General features: G+C 45.2%; 1 protein-coding gene across 1 annotated transcript; it reads left to right on the top strand.

Annotated features, from left to right (window-relative positions):
* The first annotated feature begins 1,567 nt into the window (after positions 1-1,567).
* Positions 1,568-21,205, top strand: LOC129684172 (homogentisate 1,2-dioxygenase). Its single transcript, XM_055617248.1, has 10 exons — positions 1,568-1,693; positions 3,594-3,685; positions 5,320-5,354; positions 6,167-6,246; positions 7,322-7,421; positions 9,476-9,600; positions 11,360-11,464; positions 13,692-13,818; positions 17,909-18,090; positions 20,861-21,205. Exons 1-10 carry the CDS (start codon positions 1,583-1,585, stop codon positions 21,008-21,010), a joined length of 1,107 nt encoding a protein of 368 aa, XP_055473223.1. The 5' UTR covers positions 1,568-1,582; the 3' UTR covers positions 21,011-21,205.
* The last annotated feature ends 1,085 nt before the right edge of the window (positions 21,206-22,290 follow it).

Genomic DNA, 22,290 nt, shown 5'->3' with positions numbered 1-22,290 from the left:
CGCATGCTCAAGGTTCTGAGTTTGGTCGCCAGCACACACACCATCCTACATGCTCAGTGCTCAGCTATGGCCCTTCCTGATGGAGGACATTTTCTTCCATGTCTGTAGTTCTCAGCAGGATATTGACTTAAAGGGGATAGGGGTTTGTTTTGACAAAGTGGGGGTGGGGGTTGAGGGGTTGGTACTTTGGATTGCTATGATGACTTGAAGAAATGCAACTGGTCTCTCATGGGCAAGAGCCAGGCACACTGCAAAGTGGGGCAGATCTACCACAAAGAATTACCCGGCACAGAATGTCTCACACACATGCATGCCAACGCTTGGAAGTCCTTTCTAGATCCCTGCCCCCCTTGTGTCCCAAGAAGTATCACCAGATCTGGAATCAGTCCTGAAGTTATTTCCTGCATCCTGAAGCACAGTTTCAATGGTCTTTTTGAAACCTACATTTTGCATCATTTTGTAGCGCTCTCAGAATGCCATCATCCCTTTTGATTTTAAGAAACGATGGACACTGCCAGGCTGCGCCTTATCAGAGGCAGGATAATCCCAGCAGCACCCTTTCCATTTGCTGCCCACTTACCTGCCTGGCTACCTTCTCAAAATACAGAAAGAGCAGAGTCCAGGTCCTTGATGGAACCGCTGCCCATCCAGCCTTTGCCAGGCCTAACAGTCAACGGAGCCAGCCCCCAGGATGTGCTCTGGGCTGCTGGGCAGAGGTGCCCACAGCCTGGCGCAACAGGCCCTGTGCTGCAGTGATTAATAAACACTGCCCAGACGCTTTGAGCAGGGCCGCCGATTTTTCTCCCCACTTCCTTAGATCAGTTCATTATTGAATTAAAGATCGTTGTGATTCAAAGGGCACCCGTTGAACAGCCTGGGGGGACAAACGCAAGGTTTGGGGGAAGAAATTGAACCGGGTACTGCATTTACCAAATCCAGTCTCAGCTGGATGCATTTGTCTCTCTCTTAAGGAAATAATTCAAAAACTCCAAGGGCTGGAAGCAGAAGTAGAGCCTTCCCCTGCAGTGTCAGGAGCCCACACAGAGACGCTGGCGCGCCAGGAAATGGAGCCGATTATAGATAGCATGAAAGTGGCACCAGTCAAAAGTCACAGATGTGCCTGAGCGAAATGTTAAAAGAAACACCTTCTGAGAGAGAGAGAGACAGAGAGAGAGAGCGGTGGCTCCTCTTTGTTTTTATAATTGAAAGGACTAAGGAATAAAGGCATATATTCATATTAAATATACACACCCCTCCGGCATACAGGGAGAGAGAGAGAGACCCTATAGCATATCTTCATAAACACTCCTACACATGCATGCCCCTACACACACCCTTGTAGCACATACACACAGAGACATACACCCCTACAGAGTGCGTGCGCGCGCGTGCGCGCACACACACACACACACACACACACACACACACACACACACGGGAAGAGAGAGAGAGAGGCCCTTTTAAAGAAATGTTGGATACTCATTAGTTCTAACATAACAAAATCACAAATGGCTAGAACCTCACGGAGGGAGCAGAGCTGTCCTTTTTTTCTTCCCTGTAACTGGATCTATTTAATAAGCCCATGGTTTCTCCTTGTGAAGTCATTTTCCTGTATGGGTATTTCTTTTTCCAGCTTAGGTGGAAACCATTTGAGATTCCGAAAGCAGCTCAGAAGAAAGTGGACTTTGTCAGTGTAAGTCAATATTCTCCCTGCCTGCCCACTGCCCTCCTCTGTCCTGCGGGGAGCGATCCAGCCATCTGCAGTCGGAGTGCCATGCACAGCAGCCTAAACCGGAGGTGGCAGAGACAAAGCCACCTGTGTGTCTAATGGGGGCTGGCTGAGGGATGCCTTACTTACAGGCGCCATATGTCTCCTGACATCAAAGGGCACCCAGGAGCCTTTTGCCTCACAGAAAGACCAGTGAGAGTAAAAACATCCTCCCTCAAGCGCCTCTCTTTCCGGTTGGGATGGGCCCTCTTAACCCTGATGCCTTTGGGGTTCTGGTGAAACCTGATTTGATTTGCATTTGTTTATTTGTTTGTTTGGTTGGTTGGTTGGTTACTTGGTTTGGTTTTGTTGAGACAAAACCTCCCCCTGCAGCTCAGGCTGGCCTTGAACTCTTGACAGTCCTTTTCCCTCAATCCTGGATGCTGGGATTACTGCTCCAAACCACCACACCTGGCCTCACCTGTATTTTTGACTGGGTAAAATAAATTACATCAAATTACACAGACAGTTATGTTTAAATACAATGATAAAAATATTTCAAAAAAAACCCCCAGTATTTGTTTTACAGTTACAAACGCGTCCCCTAGTTAATGTACTAGATCATAAGACCTATGGGAAAATCCAATCTCTATGGTGTGAGCTCAAATGATATTTTGAGGTGCCTCTGACATATGATATAAAAATGTTTCAGTCACTGACAAAGTTGCAGGCACATCCGGTGCTGCTGTGGCTTGCTACCTGCATTCGAAATACTTGAAGGAAATGATAAATTTCACTCAGATTAGTAGAAAAAAAAAAAAAAGTTCCCATCCAAGAACTTGAACCCCTGAAATAGATAAACTGGGCTCAGATGCATCAAGTCCGGTGGTACCTGATGAATACAGTGCCAATCGGCAGCCCTTCTTGATAGTTGCAAATGTTGGCATTCCCGGGGACACCTGCGCCCACAGCAGGAAGCATGTGGGTGAGGGGACTGGAGCTCTCAGGAGGAGGTGCCCCAAGAGGACAGAGGAGATTTCTGCAGGCCACCTTGGCTCACAGCTTACTTAGGGACACTCCAGAAGCCCAGCTACAGCTCAAACTGTTAAAATCATCTTGAAGTCTTTATCCTTCTAAGTGTCCCTGTACCTTATGAAGACTCACCTTAGGAGAGCTCAGACTTACCCATTAAGTGACATAGAAAAACAAACCCCCTCCCTGTGTGAGCTACGGTTGTCTGAGGAGCAGAATCCTCTCTGTTTCGGCTCCCTGCCTGCAGGTTTGGGCCAGAGTAGGGTTGTAAGAAGTCTCGGCTCAGTCCCCCTCCCCCCCCACACTCCTGCCCTGTGTCAGGGCTTCTTGCACTATGGATCATCTGGTCTTGTAGCAGAAGGATTTGCTGTCAGCCACAAAGTTTTCCTGTGCTCCCCTCTGTTCTACTCTGGGGGAAATAGCCTGGCCTTCTTCACAGGAGAGGGCCTCTCTCAGGGTCTGGTAACTCGAGGTCTGGTAACTACATATTGAGGGAAGAAGTTTCAGGTCTTCTCCCCACAAAATCCTTCTAGCAGTCATAACCTCCTTCCTCCAAGTTTATCTTGATCGTAAGAAAACGCTGGTCTTAAACTCATCTAAGGACATGACTTCATGCTCTGTAAGCTCTTCTGCTGTGGCCATTAAGGCAGTTCAGACAAGGCCATGGCCATCAACTAGGATGGGACAATTGAGTGTAAGTCGTTATGTTTCAGGCAGCCCTAGATCCCAAATGGCCTCTGGGACATTCTCAAAGGGAAGAATACTAGAAGCATGCTTCATGATGCTCAGGGGCCACAGGGAAGGCTGAGTCTCTTACACACGACACCCTCTCCTCCTCTCTCCCTTCTCCCAGGGCCTGCACACCTTATGTGGAGCCGGAGACATCAGGTCTAACAATGGGCTTGCTATCCACATCTTCCTGTGTAACTCCTCCATGGAGAACAGGTGAGAGGCTCAGTGCCGGGGCACGACATGTCCATCCCCCAGTGCCCGTTGGCCAGAAGGTGAAAACCCATTAGCATCACGCGCGCACAAGCATTGTTCTTTTCCTGTTGATATGCACTTACTGATAAGGACGAATAAGAATTTCTATTTTGACTGACTCTTGTGACAAAGACAAGAACGTCACGTGACAGTGTAGACAGAAAGGAGAGGTTAGGGCCTTGTGATGAAGGAGTGGCTTGAGTAGGTAGGTCAGAGATAAATAGAACCCATTTCTAAGGCTCCCTAGGGCTCTAGTCCAAAGTCACATTGCATGAGCTGTTATGAAGGCGAAGTGACAGACTTGGCTTTCGCTAATAGCTAGTAGCTTTGCATAAGCCTAATGTTAGTATACATTTAACTAGTGTATATTCAGCTTTCTTCAAGGTGGTGCATGTCACAGTGCCTGCATTTACAAATCAGAGGACAACTGGAGGATCCCATTCAGATCTCAGGGATTGAACTCAGATCCTCAGCCTTGGCTGTGGGAGCTTTTACAGGCTGGGCTATGTCCCTGGTCCCTGTATGCTGCTTTCTTCTTTTCTTTTTAAATTAAAAAAGTAAATGATAGCCTTGCCCTTCCTTTAGAAAGCAGACTATCATGGCAGCTTTGTAGACAACCTCCAGAACAGCAGTTCTCAACCTGTGGGTCGAGACCCCTTCAGGGGTCACATATCAGATACTTACACTATGAGTCATAACCGCAGCAAAATTACAGTTATAAAGAAGCAATGAAAATAATTTGATAGTTGTGGGGGGAGGGGTCTCCAGGCATGAGGAACTATATTAAATAAAGGTAGTGGGAAGGTTGAAAACCACAGCCCAGGACTAGACTGTTGTTTCTCAAGCTGAACTTACTGAACCTGTGTGAGCTATTCAAGTGTTTACAGTTGTTTTCATTTGTATCTTACTTTATGTGTGTCGATGTTTTGCCTGCACATATATCTGTGTACCGTGTGTGCCTGGTGCCTGCGGAGGGCGTTGGCACTGGAGATAAGGGACAGTTGTGAGCGACCACGGCAGTTCTGCTCTTAACCGCTGAGCCATCTCTCCTGGCCTAGCTATTCCGTTTTTTGAGTCATGAGTCAAGGCCAAGATTACAGCCCTTTCAGAAGCACTGGAGACCTCCCTTTGGGACCAGGCTTGTATCAGGTCACCTCCCTCCCTCCACTCAAGCCACTCTGGGCTCCCTTTACTTCTCTCAACCTGCCATGATCCTTCTTGGATCAGGAGAGTGCTTCTCCTTTTGCCTGGAGTTTCTCCTCTTGCCTGATGATAGCTTCTGCTCTCTCATCTATCGCCTCATCTGTAGGGAGGGGGGCCTCTGTTGTCTCCCCAAATCAGTACAGGTCCCTATTCCTTCATGCCCCTGAACTTGACTTTCACAGTGCCATTGCACCTTGCAGTGATGGAGCTCTGCAGTTGTGTTTCCTGCTGGAGCCTGCCAGACTCTGAGCTCCACGGGGGGCTTCTCTGCTGGCTATTTTATGCCCAGCACCTGGCCTGTGGTAGGCACTAAATAATAACTCGTAGAGTGAATAAACTTGTCCAGAATGTGTTAAAGCTGAAAATCACAGAAAGTGTTCTGTGTGTTTCAGATGTTTTTACAATTCAGATGGGGACTTCCTGATTGGTAAGTTCCTCATTGGTGAGATTGACTGATCACCCCTAGCCCCGAGTTATATTTCTTTTTGTTTTGTTTTGTTTTTGCGTTTTATTTGCCTGCAGTCTCCCATCTGTTTTATTTAATGAAGTACCGTCTCCAAGAGTGAGATCCAGATACCACGGGTGGTCTGGAAAAACATTCTCAGCATACCTCAGAACGTCTAATGTATGTTCTGAGCTTTCTGCCTGTGGCTGTCTTGCTGGCCTCTCTCATGTCGGAGATCTTGGCCGCCGATATGAAATGAAGTTACTAACTTGTGACCAACTTATTAGGAAAATTCTATTTGTTTTTAAACTCACCCAAGGAAAGCCCATTTGTCATCAATGATCACAACCCAGGTACAAATTTTATGAGACCATTTAGAATATAAGGCCCAGGAGGAATTATTCTGGCCTTCCCAGGCCATTTGGTGGTGTTGGTATCAGTATGTGTAGTCAGCAGACATGCAAATGCCAGCACTCCCACCGAAATGTCAGAAAAGAGTGATTTTTCCGTGGGATTTCGATGATCCTTTTGGGTTAATTCACATAAGTGTGTGTATACAAGCTCTCCTAAAAGGGAAAGGGGTGGGGGGAGAAAATTGAGATTTGGAAGAATTTTCAAAATCTTCTAGGCAGTACAATAGCTAACTGATATTGTCAGAATATAATTTACCCCCAAAAGACACATTAAAGGTCCCCTCATTTGCAAGGACAATGCAGCCCCTGAAGTCTTGGGTTCTCTCTTGAACAGGCTGAACACTGCTTTTTTTTTTTTTTTTTTTTTTTTTTTTTTGCCAGTTCCACAGAAAGGGAAGCTTCTCATTTACACAGAGTTTGGCAAGATGCTCGTGCAGCCCAATGAGATCTGCGTCATTCAGGTTGGTAATGAGCCCCCTCGCCCCTCTCCCTCTCCCTAATTTGGGAACAATCAGATGTTTCAGCTGCTGCTATTTCTAACACTAAAATGTCTCTGTCATGTCTGGGCAACGGGGAGGAGTCAGCGTTACACAGAAGGCTCGGTGCCTGCTTTGTCTAATATAGCACACACCCAGCAAGGGGTGTTTATTACTTCCTTTCCTATAGTCTGCTTAAGGCTATGTCAGAGATAGGAGATGGTGAAGGTATTCACAAAAACAGCTAAGGGTGGCCTGCTGTTCTCTCTGGGTCCAGCGAGACATTAATTACAGGCATGATTAGGAATTAGATCTTTCTTTGGAACCCATCTTTAATCTGCTCGCCTGGAACAACACAGCTGGAAATGTAAGACCTAGGGTCTCGCAGCTCAGGAGTTCAAGATCGTGCCCTTCCCAGAAACTCCCCCAGACCAAGACTCATTGCAAAAACAAGAGGTTTATTAACCATTGCACAATGGGGTCACCCCTGCCAGTCAGCAAAGAGTGGCACCGGGAGACAAAGGCCTTTAGGTTTTTAAAAGAAAAATTGCGGGAGATTTGAAGTTGCAGTCTTGGCAATTTAGGATTGGATGAGGAGCTATCAAGTAATATAATTGGTTAGTCTTAGGTGCTCAAGCTTGGCCAGTCCTGCCAAGTATGGATGCAGCTGCAATTGAAGGTGGGGGTGGTTAGCTCATCCTCGAAGATTAGGGGTTACAGACTTTTGGCTGGAGGTCAAAAGCTACTCAGAAGAAGTCTAGGTTCGTTGCTAAGAAACGCTATCTCAAAGACAAGGGTCTGGTCCTTCTTTTGCTGAGTGAAGGTCATTTCTTGCTTGCCTTTTTTTTTATATCTGTCCTCACAGATAGGGTCACATTCCTCCATTCTCTGGAAAGGTACTAAGAGGCTTTAGCTTAACCTGGTCCTAAAACTCAAAACTATAGGCTTTAGAAGACATACAGGTTACAAAGTTAGCCTAACCCTTTCAGAAACACTTTACTTCTGCCTATAACGGCAAGTGTGGGATTTATGAGGGCACGCTTGTGTCTCTGTCTTCCAGAGAGGAATGCGATTCAGCATCGATGTCTTCGAGGAGACCCGGGGCTACCTCCTGGAGGTCTATGGCATCCACTTTGAGTTGCCTGACCTGGGACCGATCGGTAAACCTTTACTCACTTGAGACGCCATCTTTCGTCTCTTCTTCACTCTCACACTTGAACTTTGACTTTCCAGACAGCTTCCTTAGACCCAGTGGCTCCCTATAAAAATACATGAATAACAGAAAATGGCCCAAACTAATCTATTAGTGTCTCTGAAATAACATGACTGGAAAATGATGATAAAGGCATTTAATGGGTTTCTGGTTAGATGTAGAAATTACAAGGGATGCAGAAGGAGATCACAAAAATAGCTTTGCCAAAGATGAGACGGGAGACTTGATTAAATTCTTGTTTTCTTTTAAGTCAAGGTCTTTTTACAGTCAAGGTTGACCTTGAATCCCCTATGTAGATGAGATTGACCCTGAGTTTGTAAGCCGACTGCCTCAACTTCCTGGATGCTGAGATTATAGGTATTTGCCACAATGCCCAGTCCCACGAAATGCAGGGCACTGGACCCAGGGCTTCAAGAATGCTAGGCAAGCACTTTATCAACGGAGCTACATTCCAGCAGCCCCAAGAGTCCATTAGTAGCTGATGGCAAGTTAAAGAGAAGTAAAGAGGACAGGGAACAGCTTAAGGAAATGCATGCAGATTAGAAATAAGCTTTGTGAATCATGTTTCCTTAAGTCGATGAGCTGTGTGCTTCCAGCCGTAAAAATGGCCTGGATTCTATTCCCATGAAAAGCTGGACTGGACCAGGTGACCCATGGCCTTTGAACATCACATTCCTTCTGAGTGACGAATCACAAAAGCCACACACTGAATGGTAACAAGTGTCTTGCTCCATGCTATGAAGGAGCTGGAAACGACAGCCCCTGGGAGACAGAGTAAAACTTCCAGACATGCTCTCCCAACCCATATTCTTCCAAGAGCTAAAGGCAGGAGATGCAGGAGGGAAGCAAAGGCCTTAGGAGCAAGTGTTCCCAGGCCTCTCTTGGAGAGAGAGCCGGAGGAATTGGCCCCCGGTTTCATCTTGGGCCAGTTCTTTCCTTCCTGTCAACAGCTTTTCAGAGCAACAAGGACAGGCCAGCATGTGCCTTCTGGTCACTCCCCTGGGGATCCAAATATTCAGAGGAAGGTGGGAGGCAGCAGAGAGGCAGCTGGAGCCATGGTGGGCCGTCTGTCATGTGTTTGCCACCCACTCTTCCCACTTTGGTCTAGCTTCCTGCTGCTCTGCAGGCTGCAGAGCCTCCAGGTTCCACGGAGCGTGTACCCTCTGGAAAATATATATAATTTACTAACCAGCTGGGGGCTTTTTTTTTTTTTTTTTTTTTTTTTTTTTTTTTGTAACCCCAGGAGCTGGAAATGATAAAACACTCCCCAGGCCTCTCCTCTCCAAGTTAAATTATGTTTTTGCACTTACGCTTTTTCATATTTTGTCTTTTGATTTATTTCCTTTCTCTGGAGGGAACACTCACTCCTGAACAAAGCTAAGCAGCCAGGTCCTTAATTTTTTCCTCCCTGAATGGCAGGCAGAATTTTTTTTTTTTAGGCTGGACAGCAGTTTAATAGTCCTGGCTTTTGAGCTCTGTCTAGCCGGCAGAGGCCTTCCTGGGACAATAGCTTATAACCTTTTAACATGAGATCAAGGCCTAAGGATGTATTGGAGAGTCCCCAGGGCTTCCTTGGACAGAGATCGGCAGCTCTCTAGATCTTCCGCTCTCTTCCTCTCCTTCTCTCTCACCCGCAGTACATGATTAGTGATGAGGTAATGCATATAAAAAGCACATGAACCATAATCCCTCTACAACCATAGGAGAGGACTCTGCTTATGAGGACTTTGGAAATGTTCTTTTTCCAACCAAAACTCTTGGATCTTCCCACAAATCTACCAGACTGGGCTCTGGCAGATTCTGTGCTGCTTGGGATTGAACCTAACTCCTCACGTATGCTGGGCAAGCACTCGGCCATAGCCCTGGCTAGGAATCAGCAAGGATTTTGGTGAAGAAAGTAATTTGTGGAATGGCTCATGACACGGAAGGTCTTCCCAACTGTGGGCACCTTTCCTTTGACTTCGGAAGTATCTAAATGGAGTTCCGGTTACTGTGTTCTAGGAGCAAATGGTTTGGCCAATCCCCGAGATTTCTTGATCCCTGTTGCCTGGTATGAAGATCGCCAAGTGCCAGGTGGCTACACTGTGATTAACAAATACCAGGGCAAGCTCTTTGCTTCCAAACAGGTACAATAAGATTGTCAGTAGTCAGGGAGAGAATGTGCAGTTATGAAGTACCAGTTGGTAGCCAAGGTCAGCATCAGGTACATTGCATATAGCCTTTTGTCTTTATCACACCACTGAGGTACTACAAATTACATCATCATGGGAACAGGTCAGGTGGGGATAATTCACCAATGTTCCAGTAAGTGGCAGAGCCAGTGTTAAAACCCCCAACTGTTTGACTTGAGGGATTGTGGACTTTCTACTTATCTAGCAATGGAAATTTGGCAATATATAGGTCTCTACAAACGACATGGAAAACATAACGTATAGACCACCTAACATGTTCTCAAAAAGGAAATGAGACACCACAAACATCAACCTAGACTGGTAGTCTTCAATGACCACATTGTTTCAAATATAAGTGACTGTTGGTTCAAAGAAAAGGAATTTAGTTAATTAGCTTCAGTTGTACCATAGGCCCTGATAAACTCAAGACATGAGATCACAGGCAATAATATAAAGTTAATTTTAAGACATGGCAACAGCTGAGCATGGTGGCAGCACGCCTGTAATCCCAGTACTCAGGGAGGAAGCTCTCTGTGAGTCTGAGGCCAGCCTGGTCAACAAAAGGAGTCCATGACAGCCAAGGCCACACAGAGAAACCCTGTCTCAGAAAGAATATATAAAAAAAAGACATGACAACATTCTATCCTTTCTGTAAGACTGTCACATGGAAAAAGATAATATATAATTTATGGTATAATACTATATGTTTCTTTTTGTTCATTTTTTTTTTTTTGATACAAGGGCTCATGTAGCCCAGGTTGGCCTTGAACTTTCTTTGTAGCTGAGAGTAACCTTGAATTCCTGATCTTCCTGCCTCTACCTCCCAAGAAAGAGGATTACAGGTGTGCATCATCATGGCAGGCTATTTCTATGCATTATTATTTAATATACTGTGTATCATCTTAGAACAGATTAATCATAGAAAGCTCACAAATAACTCTTCAGTTACTATTATTTGTTTTATCTTCTAATTTGTCTGATTTACTATCTATATTTGCCTCGAATGCATTGCTTTCCTTGAATAGCACCCAAAAACCATGCCAACCAGCAAAGGCAAACCAGTTTGAAACTTCCGCTTAGGTCCTGGAGCAAATAGCAACATATCACCCTCATATTTTCTGGGTCAGGATTTTTGGAAAGTTGTTCAGGGACCATTTGTATGAGAAACCCTCAGAGGGGTTTGTTTAAAATGCTCAGTACTCTCACCTGGCAAAAGCAATAACCTCTGGAGAGAATCAGAAGTAGGAATCTACATGAATTTTAAGTATGTCCCCCAGATTATTATTCTCCTGCAGACACTGTGTCTATGAGAAGTCCCTTTAGTCTGAGAAACCCTGGAGAAACAGCACAGCAAGTGCCTGCTACACCGGGAAACAGAGGGCAGCCCAAATCATTTGAGGATTGCTGACACCTGCAGATTCCCACCGTTATGTTAAAAATTGAAAAGGCGCCGCTTGCTGAGTGTGCTGGGCTTCTGCTGCTCATGTGGTAGAGGCCTCCAAACTGGGAAAGGGGGTTAGTGACGAAGCAATGACCTAGGAGAGGGTCCGTGAAGCAACCGCAGAATGATTACAAGCTATCATTCTCGCAAAAAGATGACAGTCAAATTTAGAACAATTTCAAGTAACAAGGGTTATGTCGGTGAGCACTATTTAGACCATGGCTACAGAAACGTTGCATTCTAAGAGTGTGCTCTCCTGGTTTTTGTGATTAGGATGTCTCCCCATTCAATGTTGTGGCCTGGCATGGAAACTACACCCCCTACAAATACAACCTAGAGAACTTCATGGTCATCAATGCAGTGGCCTTTGACCATGCGGTAAGTCTGGACCATGTAGGGACCCTGGGCATGGGACAACCCTTAAATGGGAGAAATCCACAGTATCCCCGTAGCGCTCACAGATCTCAGGTTTTCAAGGTCATAATGCCTCAACAAGGTCATTTGTCCTTTGGGGAAGGAATATGCTATGTGGCAAATGAGGAAGCGAAGAAATTCCCAACCTAATTTACTTTTCCTCAGAGTAATCACAACTCTAATAGCTGGGAAAGAAAAAAGGTGCTAATGAGAATAATGAAGTCAGGAGGAAGGGTCGTTTCCAGGTCTGGAGGTCTGGCCGCGCCTTGCACACTGGGGCATATACTCTGTTTGCTCTGGCTCCCTACCTGCTCACCAGCCTGGGCTTGTGGCTGCAGTCAAGAGCAAGGCAGCCCTCTTCTAAAGTTACTCAGAGGTTGAATGCTTGAGTTTAAAAAAAAAAATGCCTAATGTTTGAACCTGGTCATATTTTTCAGTCAATTAGGGGGCCACAGATAGGTCCCTGGTCTCTGGTACAGGCTCCCAAGAGCCCGCATGCTTGATGAAGTGCTAGTTCTGAGACCCCGAGGGTAAGCTCATTTTGCAGTATACTTCATAATAGATTAACTTAACCCACAAGCTTAGGGATAATTGGGGCAGAAGCCAGAGAATCAGGGATAGAAGGATTACTCTGAGCCAATTCAGCTTATCTCTAGGGGGACAAAACTACCTTTCTGAACAACAGCGAATCTTAATAAAACCAAAGGGGAAAAGAAAATCAAGATTCCAAGCCCAGAGCATCACAAAGAAGCATCCTGAGACCCTGGTAAAGCTCTGCTTGAGCCTTCCCACCTTTTCTTTTCTTTTAATAGTTTCAGACCATTTCCCAAGACAGATGAAAAAAAAAAAAACAAAAAAAACAAAACTGTTAACTCTCCCAGCAAGAAGGGTTGGGTTGACTTGTTTGGTTTTAGTTTTGTGTTTTGTCTTGTTTTACATTGGTTTTTCTCATTTGACTTTACAGAGGTCTGACCTTCTCTATACTGCTATGGTAGTCATTCCCCACCCCCACCCCCACCCCCAATTTCAGATCTGATCATCCCACCACTGCATTAGAAAACCTTTGTGGGCTCCCCATGGTCTAGGATTAGGTCTGAGCCCTGAAGCGTGGGATTTGATGCTCTCCCCCATCTGGCCCTGGGCTCCTTTCTCCAGTTCACATCCTGCCCCTCCTTCTCCTCGCTACACTGCGGGCTTTCACCTTCCCCCTGCTTCACAAACCCTCTGTGCATCTCCACAGCCTTTCTATCCTCCCTCTCTTCTCCTTTTCTCTTCTACCCTTCCCCCTGTTCCTCTCCTTTGTTCACTTTTAAAGATTTAACTCAGGCCACAGGTCTCAGAAGCTGTCCCTGATCCTGTCAGAGGAGGTGAGAATGAGTGGTGGCAGGGAGAGCCATTGCTGCAAGCAGAACAGCACTGTACAAACGGATGAAAGTGTCAAGAAACAAACTCAACAGAGTTATTTTGAAAAAAAAAGTAGCTACTTTCTCCTCCCCCCCCCTCATTAAAGCTAAAGGAGTAGAGAATAGATTCCCAATCTTTGACTATCCAGATGTCAGCACCGAGTCTCAAAGTGAGCATTGGTATCAATTAAATTGAATCTTGGGTTTGTTGGTTTTTTTTCATCTAGGAGTCTAAAGTTCTTGAGACTTTAGACTCAATATAGTCCACAGCGTAAATGCAGGACCAGAAATCTTGAGAGTCAAACAAGAGTCAGACTTTTTCAGCAGCTGTCAGCTGTTTCCTGCCTGTGGACACCACCCTGACACTCTGCCTCCCAGGAAGCAAACCTACCTCTACCCTAGGATGTGGATACTGTTTTGTTTGTTTCCCAGCATTCTCTGAGCAGCAGACAAGCTCCCTGCCACTCAGCCTGGGAGAACAAGCAGGCAGTCTGGCTCTCAGAGTCGTAGGGCGATAGGGCACCCCTAATATAGACTTCAGCAGGCTTAGAGATACGGCTGCCAATCTTCTTATCAAGTGGGAATGTCTTTTGCTTCAATTACAACGAGGGGACAGTCACATGAGTGACTGCACCAAATATCTAAGAGCCCAAGTATCTAAGCCTGACCTGGGTCACTTCATCAGAAACTGTCCCTGGAGAACACCCTCCTGTGCAGGTGACATGCTGCTCCTGTTGGGTCACCTCCGGTGCCTGCTTACGTTCAGTCTCTCCTCATTGTATCCACAGGACCCTTCTATTTTCACAGTGCTGACTGCCAAGTCCATGCGACCTGGAGTGGCCATTGCTGACTTTGTCATCTTCCCACCTCGCTGGGGGGTTGCAGATAAGACCTTCAGACCACCTTATTACCACAGTGAGTCCCTCTTTCCCCAGAACACAAAACAGGGAGGCACTGGGGACAAGGGCCAGGTTGTTCTTGGACCCCCCCTACCCTGCCTTGAGTTTAGAGTCCTGCCTCCCAGCTGCTATTGGGCTTGAAGAGTCTGCATCAACTAAACTGGCTCCTGTTTCTCTGAGCCTAAAGAGAGACAGGCAGGGTGGTGGGGTGTGAAGGGAGAAAGTACATTTCAGATCTTTTTTAAGGGTAGTGCGTTGTGGTGATTTTGAATTTGTTTGGAGAAACAACTTAAATCTGGTTCAAGACCAAGTAAAATGTTCCTTCTTTAATTATGTTGGCAAAACAAGGCAGATAACAATCTAAACTGAGAGACAGTGTGGATTATTCTAGAAGAGGGAGGTTTTATTAATTAAATTTATTCTTTGACAATTCCACACACACATACATACATAGATAGTGTGTTCTGATTGTCCTCACCCACCCTTTCTCATCATCACCCGTCGCCTTTGCGTCAACCCTCGTCTCTATTGATCTCTTTCCCACACTCCTTTCTTTTTATTTAGTTTGTGTTCGTCTGAGTTTGACCAAGACCTTCTCTGTGGCCTTGTGATTGAAACCATTCATTGGAGCATGGCAGGTAGACCAGTTGGTACAGAACTGAAGACAATGGCTGCCTATCACAGAGTTGGCTCATTTCCTTGTAATCCATATCAGTGACCTATAGTTCAACAGTAAGGGGAGAGTTCTGGCTAGCCTCTCTCCCACCCATGACTGACCATTGAGAGAGCCTCCTGTGCAGTTCCTGTACAAGAAACCAAAGCCACTATGAGTTCGTAACTACATTGGCTGTGTACATGGGATGGTGTTTGCTGCCTTTCTTCCTATCTTCCAGCTTTCATGTTATTTCATTTTGTCTTTGCACAACATTCCCTGAGCTTTAGAGGGGGCAGTATAAATACATAACTTGTTTAGGGCTGAACTCTCATTTGTCACATATTCTCAGCATCTTGGGCAGCCATGATTCACCAGTGTCCACTGTAAAGAGAAGCTTCTTTGAGTAAAGTTGAGAGTAGCTTCTGTCTAAGAAATGAGCATGGATATTTAGAAGGAAGCTTAACATGTCCATGTAGCTAAACATCAGTAATAGTTTGCCTTACTGGGTCTATAACCTCCAAAGCCTTGGGGTTTGACCAGATTTTCAAAACCAAGCATAAGGTCCCTTCTATGGCACAGGCCTCAGATCTAGAGAGCAGTTGGTTACCCTATGACTGTCATGCCACTGTTGTATACATAGACACATTGTGCTGACAGGTTAATGTTGTAGAGTTGGTAGAATTGGTGGAATTCATTGGTGGGTAAGACTATTCCATAGCCTTTCTCCCCCAGCCACCGGCACAGCACAGAAGGCGATTCCAACAAATCCACTTTCATTTTATTTGTATCAGTATGACTAATGACTAATGATTGTTTGCTAGTTTCTAAGGCCCTAATGTAAGTTTTTTAAAAAAAGTATTAACTTATTTGGGTCTGAGAACAGCAGCAAGAGATAGCTAATATCAATTATCTCCCTTTCTGTTTTCCATAAGATGAGAGTGGCACAGGGGAATAAGAAATTCTCAAGGTTTCACAGTTAGTTAAGTGGCAGGGTCAGGATTTAATTGCAGATGGTCTGATGCCAAAGCAGACGCATGTGACTGCTAATTGATGCAGCTAATGCTGTGGCCTGCACATAATACACATCTAGAAATATTTATTCAGTCAGTGAACACATTACCAAGGATGAATAAGATGCACTGCAGCTGCATTTAATGAGGTTGACATTTTTAATTGTGCACATTAAACAAGGCCAAGGTACAGTTCTGCTTCCAGGAAATTCTTACAGTTTTTTTGCACATAGAATTCTGGAAAGACTCTAACATGCATTTCCAGCTGGAACATTTTTAGAAAACAAATGATTTTCCATAGTTAACTGCAGAACCTTCTGTTTATATGAGGCTCCTCTCTGTAACAGTTCCCAGGTACCAGAGCTTAATGATGTATGGCTGGACTGAATGGGCAATCTAGGCATCTGTGAGGGTGGGGATGTAAGGCTTCCAGAATGAAAGAGGGTCACTTCACAGTCAGGTGACAGCCAGTGTGCCCTTGGAGGTCACCATCAAGAGTGCCTTTTCTCTTTTAAGTTTGTTCTCAAGCTTCGTTGGCTTTAAAGTACAAACTCAGAGCCTGCACTTTGAACTTGGAAGCCAGAGGTTTCTGACCCAGAAGGTCTCCAGACTATGTTGAGAAGAGTGGTGGAGGATTTGTCTCCACCAGGGAGAGGGACAACAGCCGCATGGCTGTGCTCTGGCTCCCAAACCACTCCTTACCTCTGTTTGTACTGCAGACTGCCTGAAACAGTGGGCCTTGGGAAATGCCTTCTATGAAGTTTTTAATGACTTGTCCCCAAATAACATCTCATAAAGAAATCATATCCTGAGCTGATTTACAAAAAAAACAAAAACAAACAAACAAACAAACAAAAAAAACCCCACAGGACCCCAGGTTAGGAATTAGTTTTATCGGAGATATAAAAATATTGCTTCAGCAATACTCAAAATCTTTGTTACTTTGATGTGACTTTAGGGGAACTGGGGAGTTATTCCTGTAGAAATATTGCCTCCAGTCATTTTAATGCACCTTAGTCAATAAGATCCAGGTTTAATCAGAAAAGCAAGGCCTACCCTCCTACTGTCCTTTGAAATATCGAAAGTGATGCAGAATACCTTCCCCAAACTCATTGCCAACTAAATTCACATTCAGATCAAAACCAAATCCCATCCTGCTTTCTTCTTAAAATTAAGCCGTGAAGGTGACCCTGCAACACGTGCTTCAGGAGGAATCGTGACTGTAGACTGAAGCTATGTGCAGAACTGTTCTTGAAATACAGATTCTTAGGGCTTCCGTTTGCGCCTTTTCCTTTATCTGCTTTGTGAGAGGTGTGAGGGGCTGTGATCCGAGCCTCACTTTCTCCTCAGGGTTACGGCATGTTCACTTTGGAAGGCCTGGAGCAGGGTGCTGTGCTGGGGACGGGAAGGGGTGGCTGTTCAGTTGATTGCAGAAATGGTAGAGAGCCTACTTATATTCCACAGGGGAGGAAAAAGGGTGTGGCACTGGCCAGTCGAGTGTTTGCCTTTGCAAGGGCTATCGCTGCATCGTCACATGCTCTGCGCGCTCCATCTTCCCACAGGACCGACGATAAGCAGCTTTAAGCAGCCTGCTTCCTCTGTAGGCCACAGTAGTTAGAACAGTGTCTAATTGCATATTTTGAGTAGGGGTGGATAGGTGCATGGGTGGGAAAATGAGTGGGAGGGAGACAGACAGATGAATGGATAGACACAGTTGGAAAGGTACTTGAATTTACCCCGGTGTCAGATCCCTTTAATTCTTGCTCACAAGGTATTTCTATGTTGATAAAGAGCTTTATTTCAACAGAAAGAAAAAAAATACCAAAAGAGTGAGGGCATGGTGGGCTTTGTCAAATGCGATGTGGCTCTTGAAGGCTATGTAAAAATGTCTATTTAATATAAAAAAAATAACAAAAACTGAGAAACATACAATAACTTGATAGGTTGCTCTGCAGAGCATTTCCATTTATTTAAGGTGGGCAGGCAGAGCCCAGTAAGGAACCCAGTGTGGGAAAGTCTTCTGTATGAAGTAGAACTAAGGGCTATTTCAAGTGTTCAGATTTATGGTTCCAGGAGAACAGAGGATACGATTCTGCCATGTTCAGATTCAGTTATCTGTTATGGTAAAGAATATTTATGGTATTTTATAGAGACCTATCATCTGTCTCACAGACCATCACTTGACAATGGACTGTAAGTCTGGACTTTGTCCTGTGTCATTACCTTCACACACACACACACACACACACACACACACACACACCACTTCACTTTCTATACTGGGAACCAGAATTGTGATGAAACCATGGGGTTTGGGGGATTATCTGATAATTTTGAAATACAAGACCTGAAAGCCTAGAAGAAATGCCGTCTGGAAGATCTTGATAGTGCTACAGGTCTTGCCTTGGATAATAACAATAACACTGCTTCAACCTTCCCAGGGAACTGCATGAGTGAATTCATGGGACTCATCCGAGGTCACTATGAGGCAAAGCAAGGTGGATTCTTGCCAGGGGGAGGCAGCCTGCACAGCATCATGACCCCTCACGGCCCTGACGCGGAATGCTTCGAGAAGGCCAGCAAGGCCAAACTGGCACCTGAGAGGATTGCTGACGGCACCATGGTGAGCAAGTTAATATTTCAGGGGCTCTGGGCTTCACAAACTTCTGTAGAAAAAAAAAGCAGCTATGTCTTTTTTTTTGTTTTGTTTTTTGTTTTTTTAATTTCTCCAGCATCACAGAGGTAGAGCGGGGGGGAGTTTTGTGTCTACGTGTGTACGTTGTGTGAATGAATACATACAGCCTTGTGTATATGCCACATTTCTGGCGTGACAGTGTAGAAAGGGTTTGAACTGGGAGTCAGACCGGTTCCAGTGCTAACCCGGTTCCTATGTAGGCTCTCCATGCTTTATTTCCCCATCTGTAGAATGGGTATACTATCCAACTCAAAGGACATCTGTGAGTTATAACACCTAATGGAGCATTGAATAACTTCAAATGCAAGGGAACATGATTAGTGTGCTTTGAAGGGTCTTACCGTATCTAAACGCAGCCCTGTTTGGGGGGAAGTCATCCTGAGGATCACAGGGGCAGAGGAGGCGAAATGTCACCTTCCTCCAGTTCCTAAAGCCAAGGAGGGTCAAACAGCTTTTGTGTAGTTGGGGGCTTGTGAGTAACTACTGTCAGCTGCTTTTTAATTTTGTTTTCTTTGTTCTCCTTTGGCATGGGATGAGGCTGATGGGATTTAGACTCTGTTTTGTATTCCTCTTGTGTCAGGCTGTAAACACTGGGGTGGAACAGGATTGCAGTTGGCTGCGGTACTTGATTTTATTTTATTTAATTTATTTATTTATTTTGCATTCTTCGAACTAGACTCAGTGGGCCTCAAGAAATAATTTTATGCTAAAGCACAGTGCAAACTTGCTCCGCATTTTAAAACAGATGGCTTCACAGCTACAGAGTTTAAGACTTGTAATGCAGACCTGCTTGACTCAGAGCCCAACTGTCAACTCCCTAGCGTTAGCTGTCCACATGGCCAGTGGGGTTTTGCTGGTTTGGGTCCCAAGTCCAAAGCCAGAGCTGCTTTTATGGAGGAAAGGACACAGAGTCCTTCCTGTTTCCTTTGCCTTCGCTTTGTCACCCATTTCTTGGCCCTCCTGGGAGTATCTACAGGAATCTACTGCCCTTGATTGTGCACGATACACCCCACAGTTGTTCATCAATAACCCTTGGGTCTCCAGATGGGGTTTGGGAAGCCACGCTTCCATGCAGCAATAGGGAGGCATAAGGCTGTTTTTACACTCAGTAAGAATTTGAGTAATGTCCAAGACCTGGATTGCAGGTGAGATCAAGCTGTCCTGGGAAAGGGATTAGGATGATAGGGAACTGGGTATCTGGGGGCCCCAGAGTATGTGGGGGACACCCTCCACAGGCATGTGCGTGTACATATACATACTCGCACACAGACATACACACATATATGTAAATAGAAACTTTACCTATACCGAACATTGTGTCTCCTTTTCCATTCCCCATCACGTGGCTTACACACAGATCAGTCTGTTCTGTCCTTATTCCAGTGAAGTGGTTAACATCATGTGACCCTTCACAGCTCAGCCTGACAGCAAAGCAGCCAGCAGAAGACAACCATAATAACGGCTGTAGCATTTGCTCTCTCTCTATAGAAAAATTAACAACTGATGGGAAGCTGAAATGTCGGAGATATGCAGATATTTTTCAGCTTTCTGTTCTGCCAGAAACATCTAGAACACAGTGGGGTGTGCTGCCTCAGCCCCTTTACAGATCATTTCCTCTCCCTTCTGCCCTTTCCTTTCTCTGAGCTGAACTCTTGGTCAGGCTCCGAAAGACGTGAGCTAAGACCTCATGTCTGCCATCACTTAGTACCTTAGACAAGCTACCTCCCAGCTCTGAGCTTTGTTTCTTCCTTTGTGAAAAGCAAGTACGCCACACATGAGCATCTCTAACAGGTTCAAGCATGGCTGACACGGCACCCAGAGGTTTTACCTCTTCCCTTTCTCCTCCTTGCTGAATTCCTAGCTATATTCCTAAAGCTGGCCACGAAGGTCTATTTCCTTATTTGGCCACTTCCTCCTCCTGAGGCTGACCACCAACGTCCAGTTACCAAAGTATTGAAGCCCAGCTATCAAAAGCCCCCTTTTGACTCACCTCATTAACATGCCCAATAAAAATTAACCAATTCATCCTAACACGGGATTTCCCCATTTCCTTTTACAAACTGCCATTTGCCTATGGACCACATCTCCTCTCTCCAGAGGCTTTGTCCCTCTGGGGCAAATATTCCCTTCACCTACACCCTTGCTCCTTTTCCCCTTTTCTCTCATCTTCTGTCATTGTTTCTTATTCCCTGCCCTTTGTCCCTCTGAGGCAAATGAATCTCCTTTGCACTGAGAACTTGGTCTTGGTGTGTCCTGTGTTGAATCTGGTCCTTTCAACACATGCAAGGACATCACTACAATTGATGGTTCCAAAAATAAGATCCCAGGATCCTTTCACATCTGTCCTCGGAAATAATATTGCCTCCATAAAGCTGTGGGCAATGCTAGTTTTACTTGCCCAATCCCATCCTTCCATAAAGCTATGGACAATGCTAGTTCTGCCTCCTCAGTTCCATCCCACAGAATGAAACTCAAGGACCTAAGTAGATAGAAGCCTTGCATACAGCTTCATCTGCTTATACATGGCAAGACCAGATGCAGAACCCAGAGCTTGGGTTTTCCTCTTTTCATCTTGGCAGTACATATAACCATAATAAGTCCAATGTTTGTCTACCCAAAGCTGCTCTGTGCATCTAATTCAACATGCTTGATTATCACCTTACCTCTCTTTTCTCATCTCCATCTTATTGTCCTATAGGCGTTTATGTTTGAATCTTCCTTAAGTTTGGCGGTCACCAAGTGGGGACTCAAGACCTGTAGCTGTTTGGATGAGAACTACTACAAGTGCTGGGAGCCTCTCAAGAGCCACTTCACCCCCAATTCCAGGAACCCAACAGAACCTAAGTGAGACCGAAGCCTGCCATGATAATTGAGAATAGATTTGCATGGTTTCCTTGAGAGCCTTAAACTCTCTGGTGGTATGGGGACAGTAATTGAAATGAGAGCTTACTCTTCATAGTCAAGCAACTCAGAATATTTGTAGAAATGCATTCAGAAATGTCCAGGGCTTTCTATTGACTCAATAAATATGTGTTCTATGGAAGTTGCAGGTCATTTTCAGGTCTTGGTGTCCAGAACTGGTGGGCCAGATAAGCCCATGGCTGAGGGTGTAGGGGTGGAGGCACTTCTCATGTGCTTGGGCTGGTAGCTTTACTTTAAGAGCACAACTCCAGGAGGTATCTGTCAGAGACTATGGAGCAGGAAGGGTCCATTAGAACTATGAGCTGAAGCAGAATCCAGAGCCAACCCTTAGGCTCAATCCAGGCACGGGGAATTTGAAGAGGTCAGCAGAGTTCCAAACAGCCAGCCATTAGCCTAAACTATGTGGACATCCAGGACACCAGGCATATCATTCTGATAGTAGTACACAATGATAGAAGAAGAAGAGAATGAGGAGGAAAAGGAGGAGGAAAAGAAAGAGGAGGAGGAAGAAATCTACCTACTTCTGGGGAGCAAATGTTTGGGGATGCCAAGATATGGGTTGATCTGATCTTTGGGAAAAGGCCCTGTATCCTAGGGAATCCTTCAGCCTCCTTAAACTGGGACAGTTGTTCACACTTCTATTCATTGATTTATCAATCCATTTGGTAATCCTGTGTGGAAACCCTGCTATCAACTCTAGAGCAGGGTGCTCTGAAGGAGTGGTTGAAGTGGGAGAATCAGAGTCCTCCTAAGGAAGCCCCCAGTGTTGGATGACAGAGCCAATAAAAACTGATACCAAAGAGAGGACCACACTAACTGGGGCTGCCCAAGACTTTGGAATTAGGTTGACTATGTTCTCCTGGGGTAAAAAGATACACAAGCCAGAACAGAAATACAGAAAATGATAGCTGTCATGGCTTTCATTTTATAGGATTAGCTCACCCTCACAGGTTTGTTGCCATGGCAGCAACATAAATTTGCTGCTACCCAAGTTTTCTTCTAGTAATATGTGGTGAGAGTCATATGTTAGGACCTGAGGACTAGATTGCCAGATGAAATACAAGATGGCTAGTTAAATTTGAATTTTTTGATGAACCATGAATCACTTTTTAGTAGAAAGCTGTCCAAGAGTTGGACAGGATGTAGTGCCACTAAAATTATTCATGGTTCATCTTGTCTTCAGAATTAACTGGGAAACCAATATTT

The sequence above is a fragment of the Psammomys obesus genome, unplaced genomic scaffold, assembly GCF_907164565.1.
Source record: "Psammomys obesus unplaced genomic scaffold, mPsaObe1.curated_primary_1811, whole genome shotgun sequence".
NCBI classification, from domain to species: Eukaryota; Metazoa; Chordata; class Mammalia; order Rodentia; family Muridae; genus Psammomys; species Psammomys obesus.
The sequence above is the reverse complement of the archived record's forward strand: the minus strand, read 5'-3'. Positions and strand labels throughout refer to the sequence as shown.

Excerpts from the sequence above, each read along its gene's own strand:
- LOC129684172 (XM_055617248.1), top strand. The coding sequence starts at position 1,583 with ATGGTTTCTCCTTGTGAAGTCATTTTCCTGTATGGGTATTTCTTTTTC. Across the intron at positions 6,247-7,321 it reads ATGAGATCTGCGTCATTCAG|AGAGGAATGCGATTCAGCAT; the intron begins GTTGGTAATGAG and ends TCTGTCTTCCAG. Across the intron at positions 18,091-20,860 it reads GGATTGCTGACGGCACCATG|GCGTTTATGTTTGAATCTTC; the intron begins GTGAGCAAGTTA and ends ATTGTCCTATAG.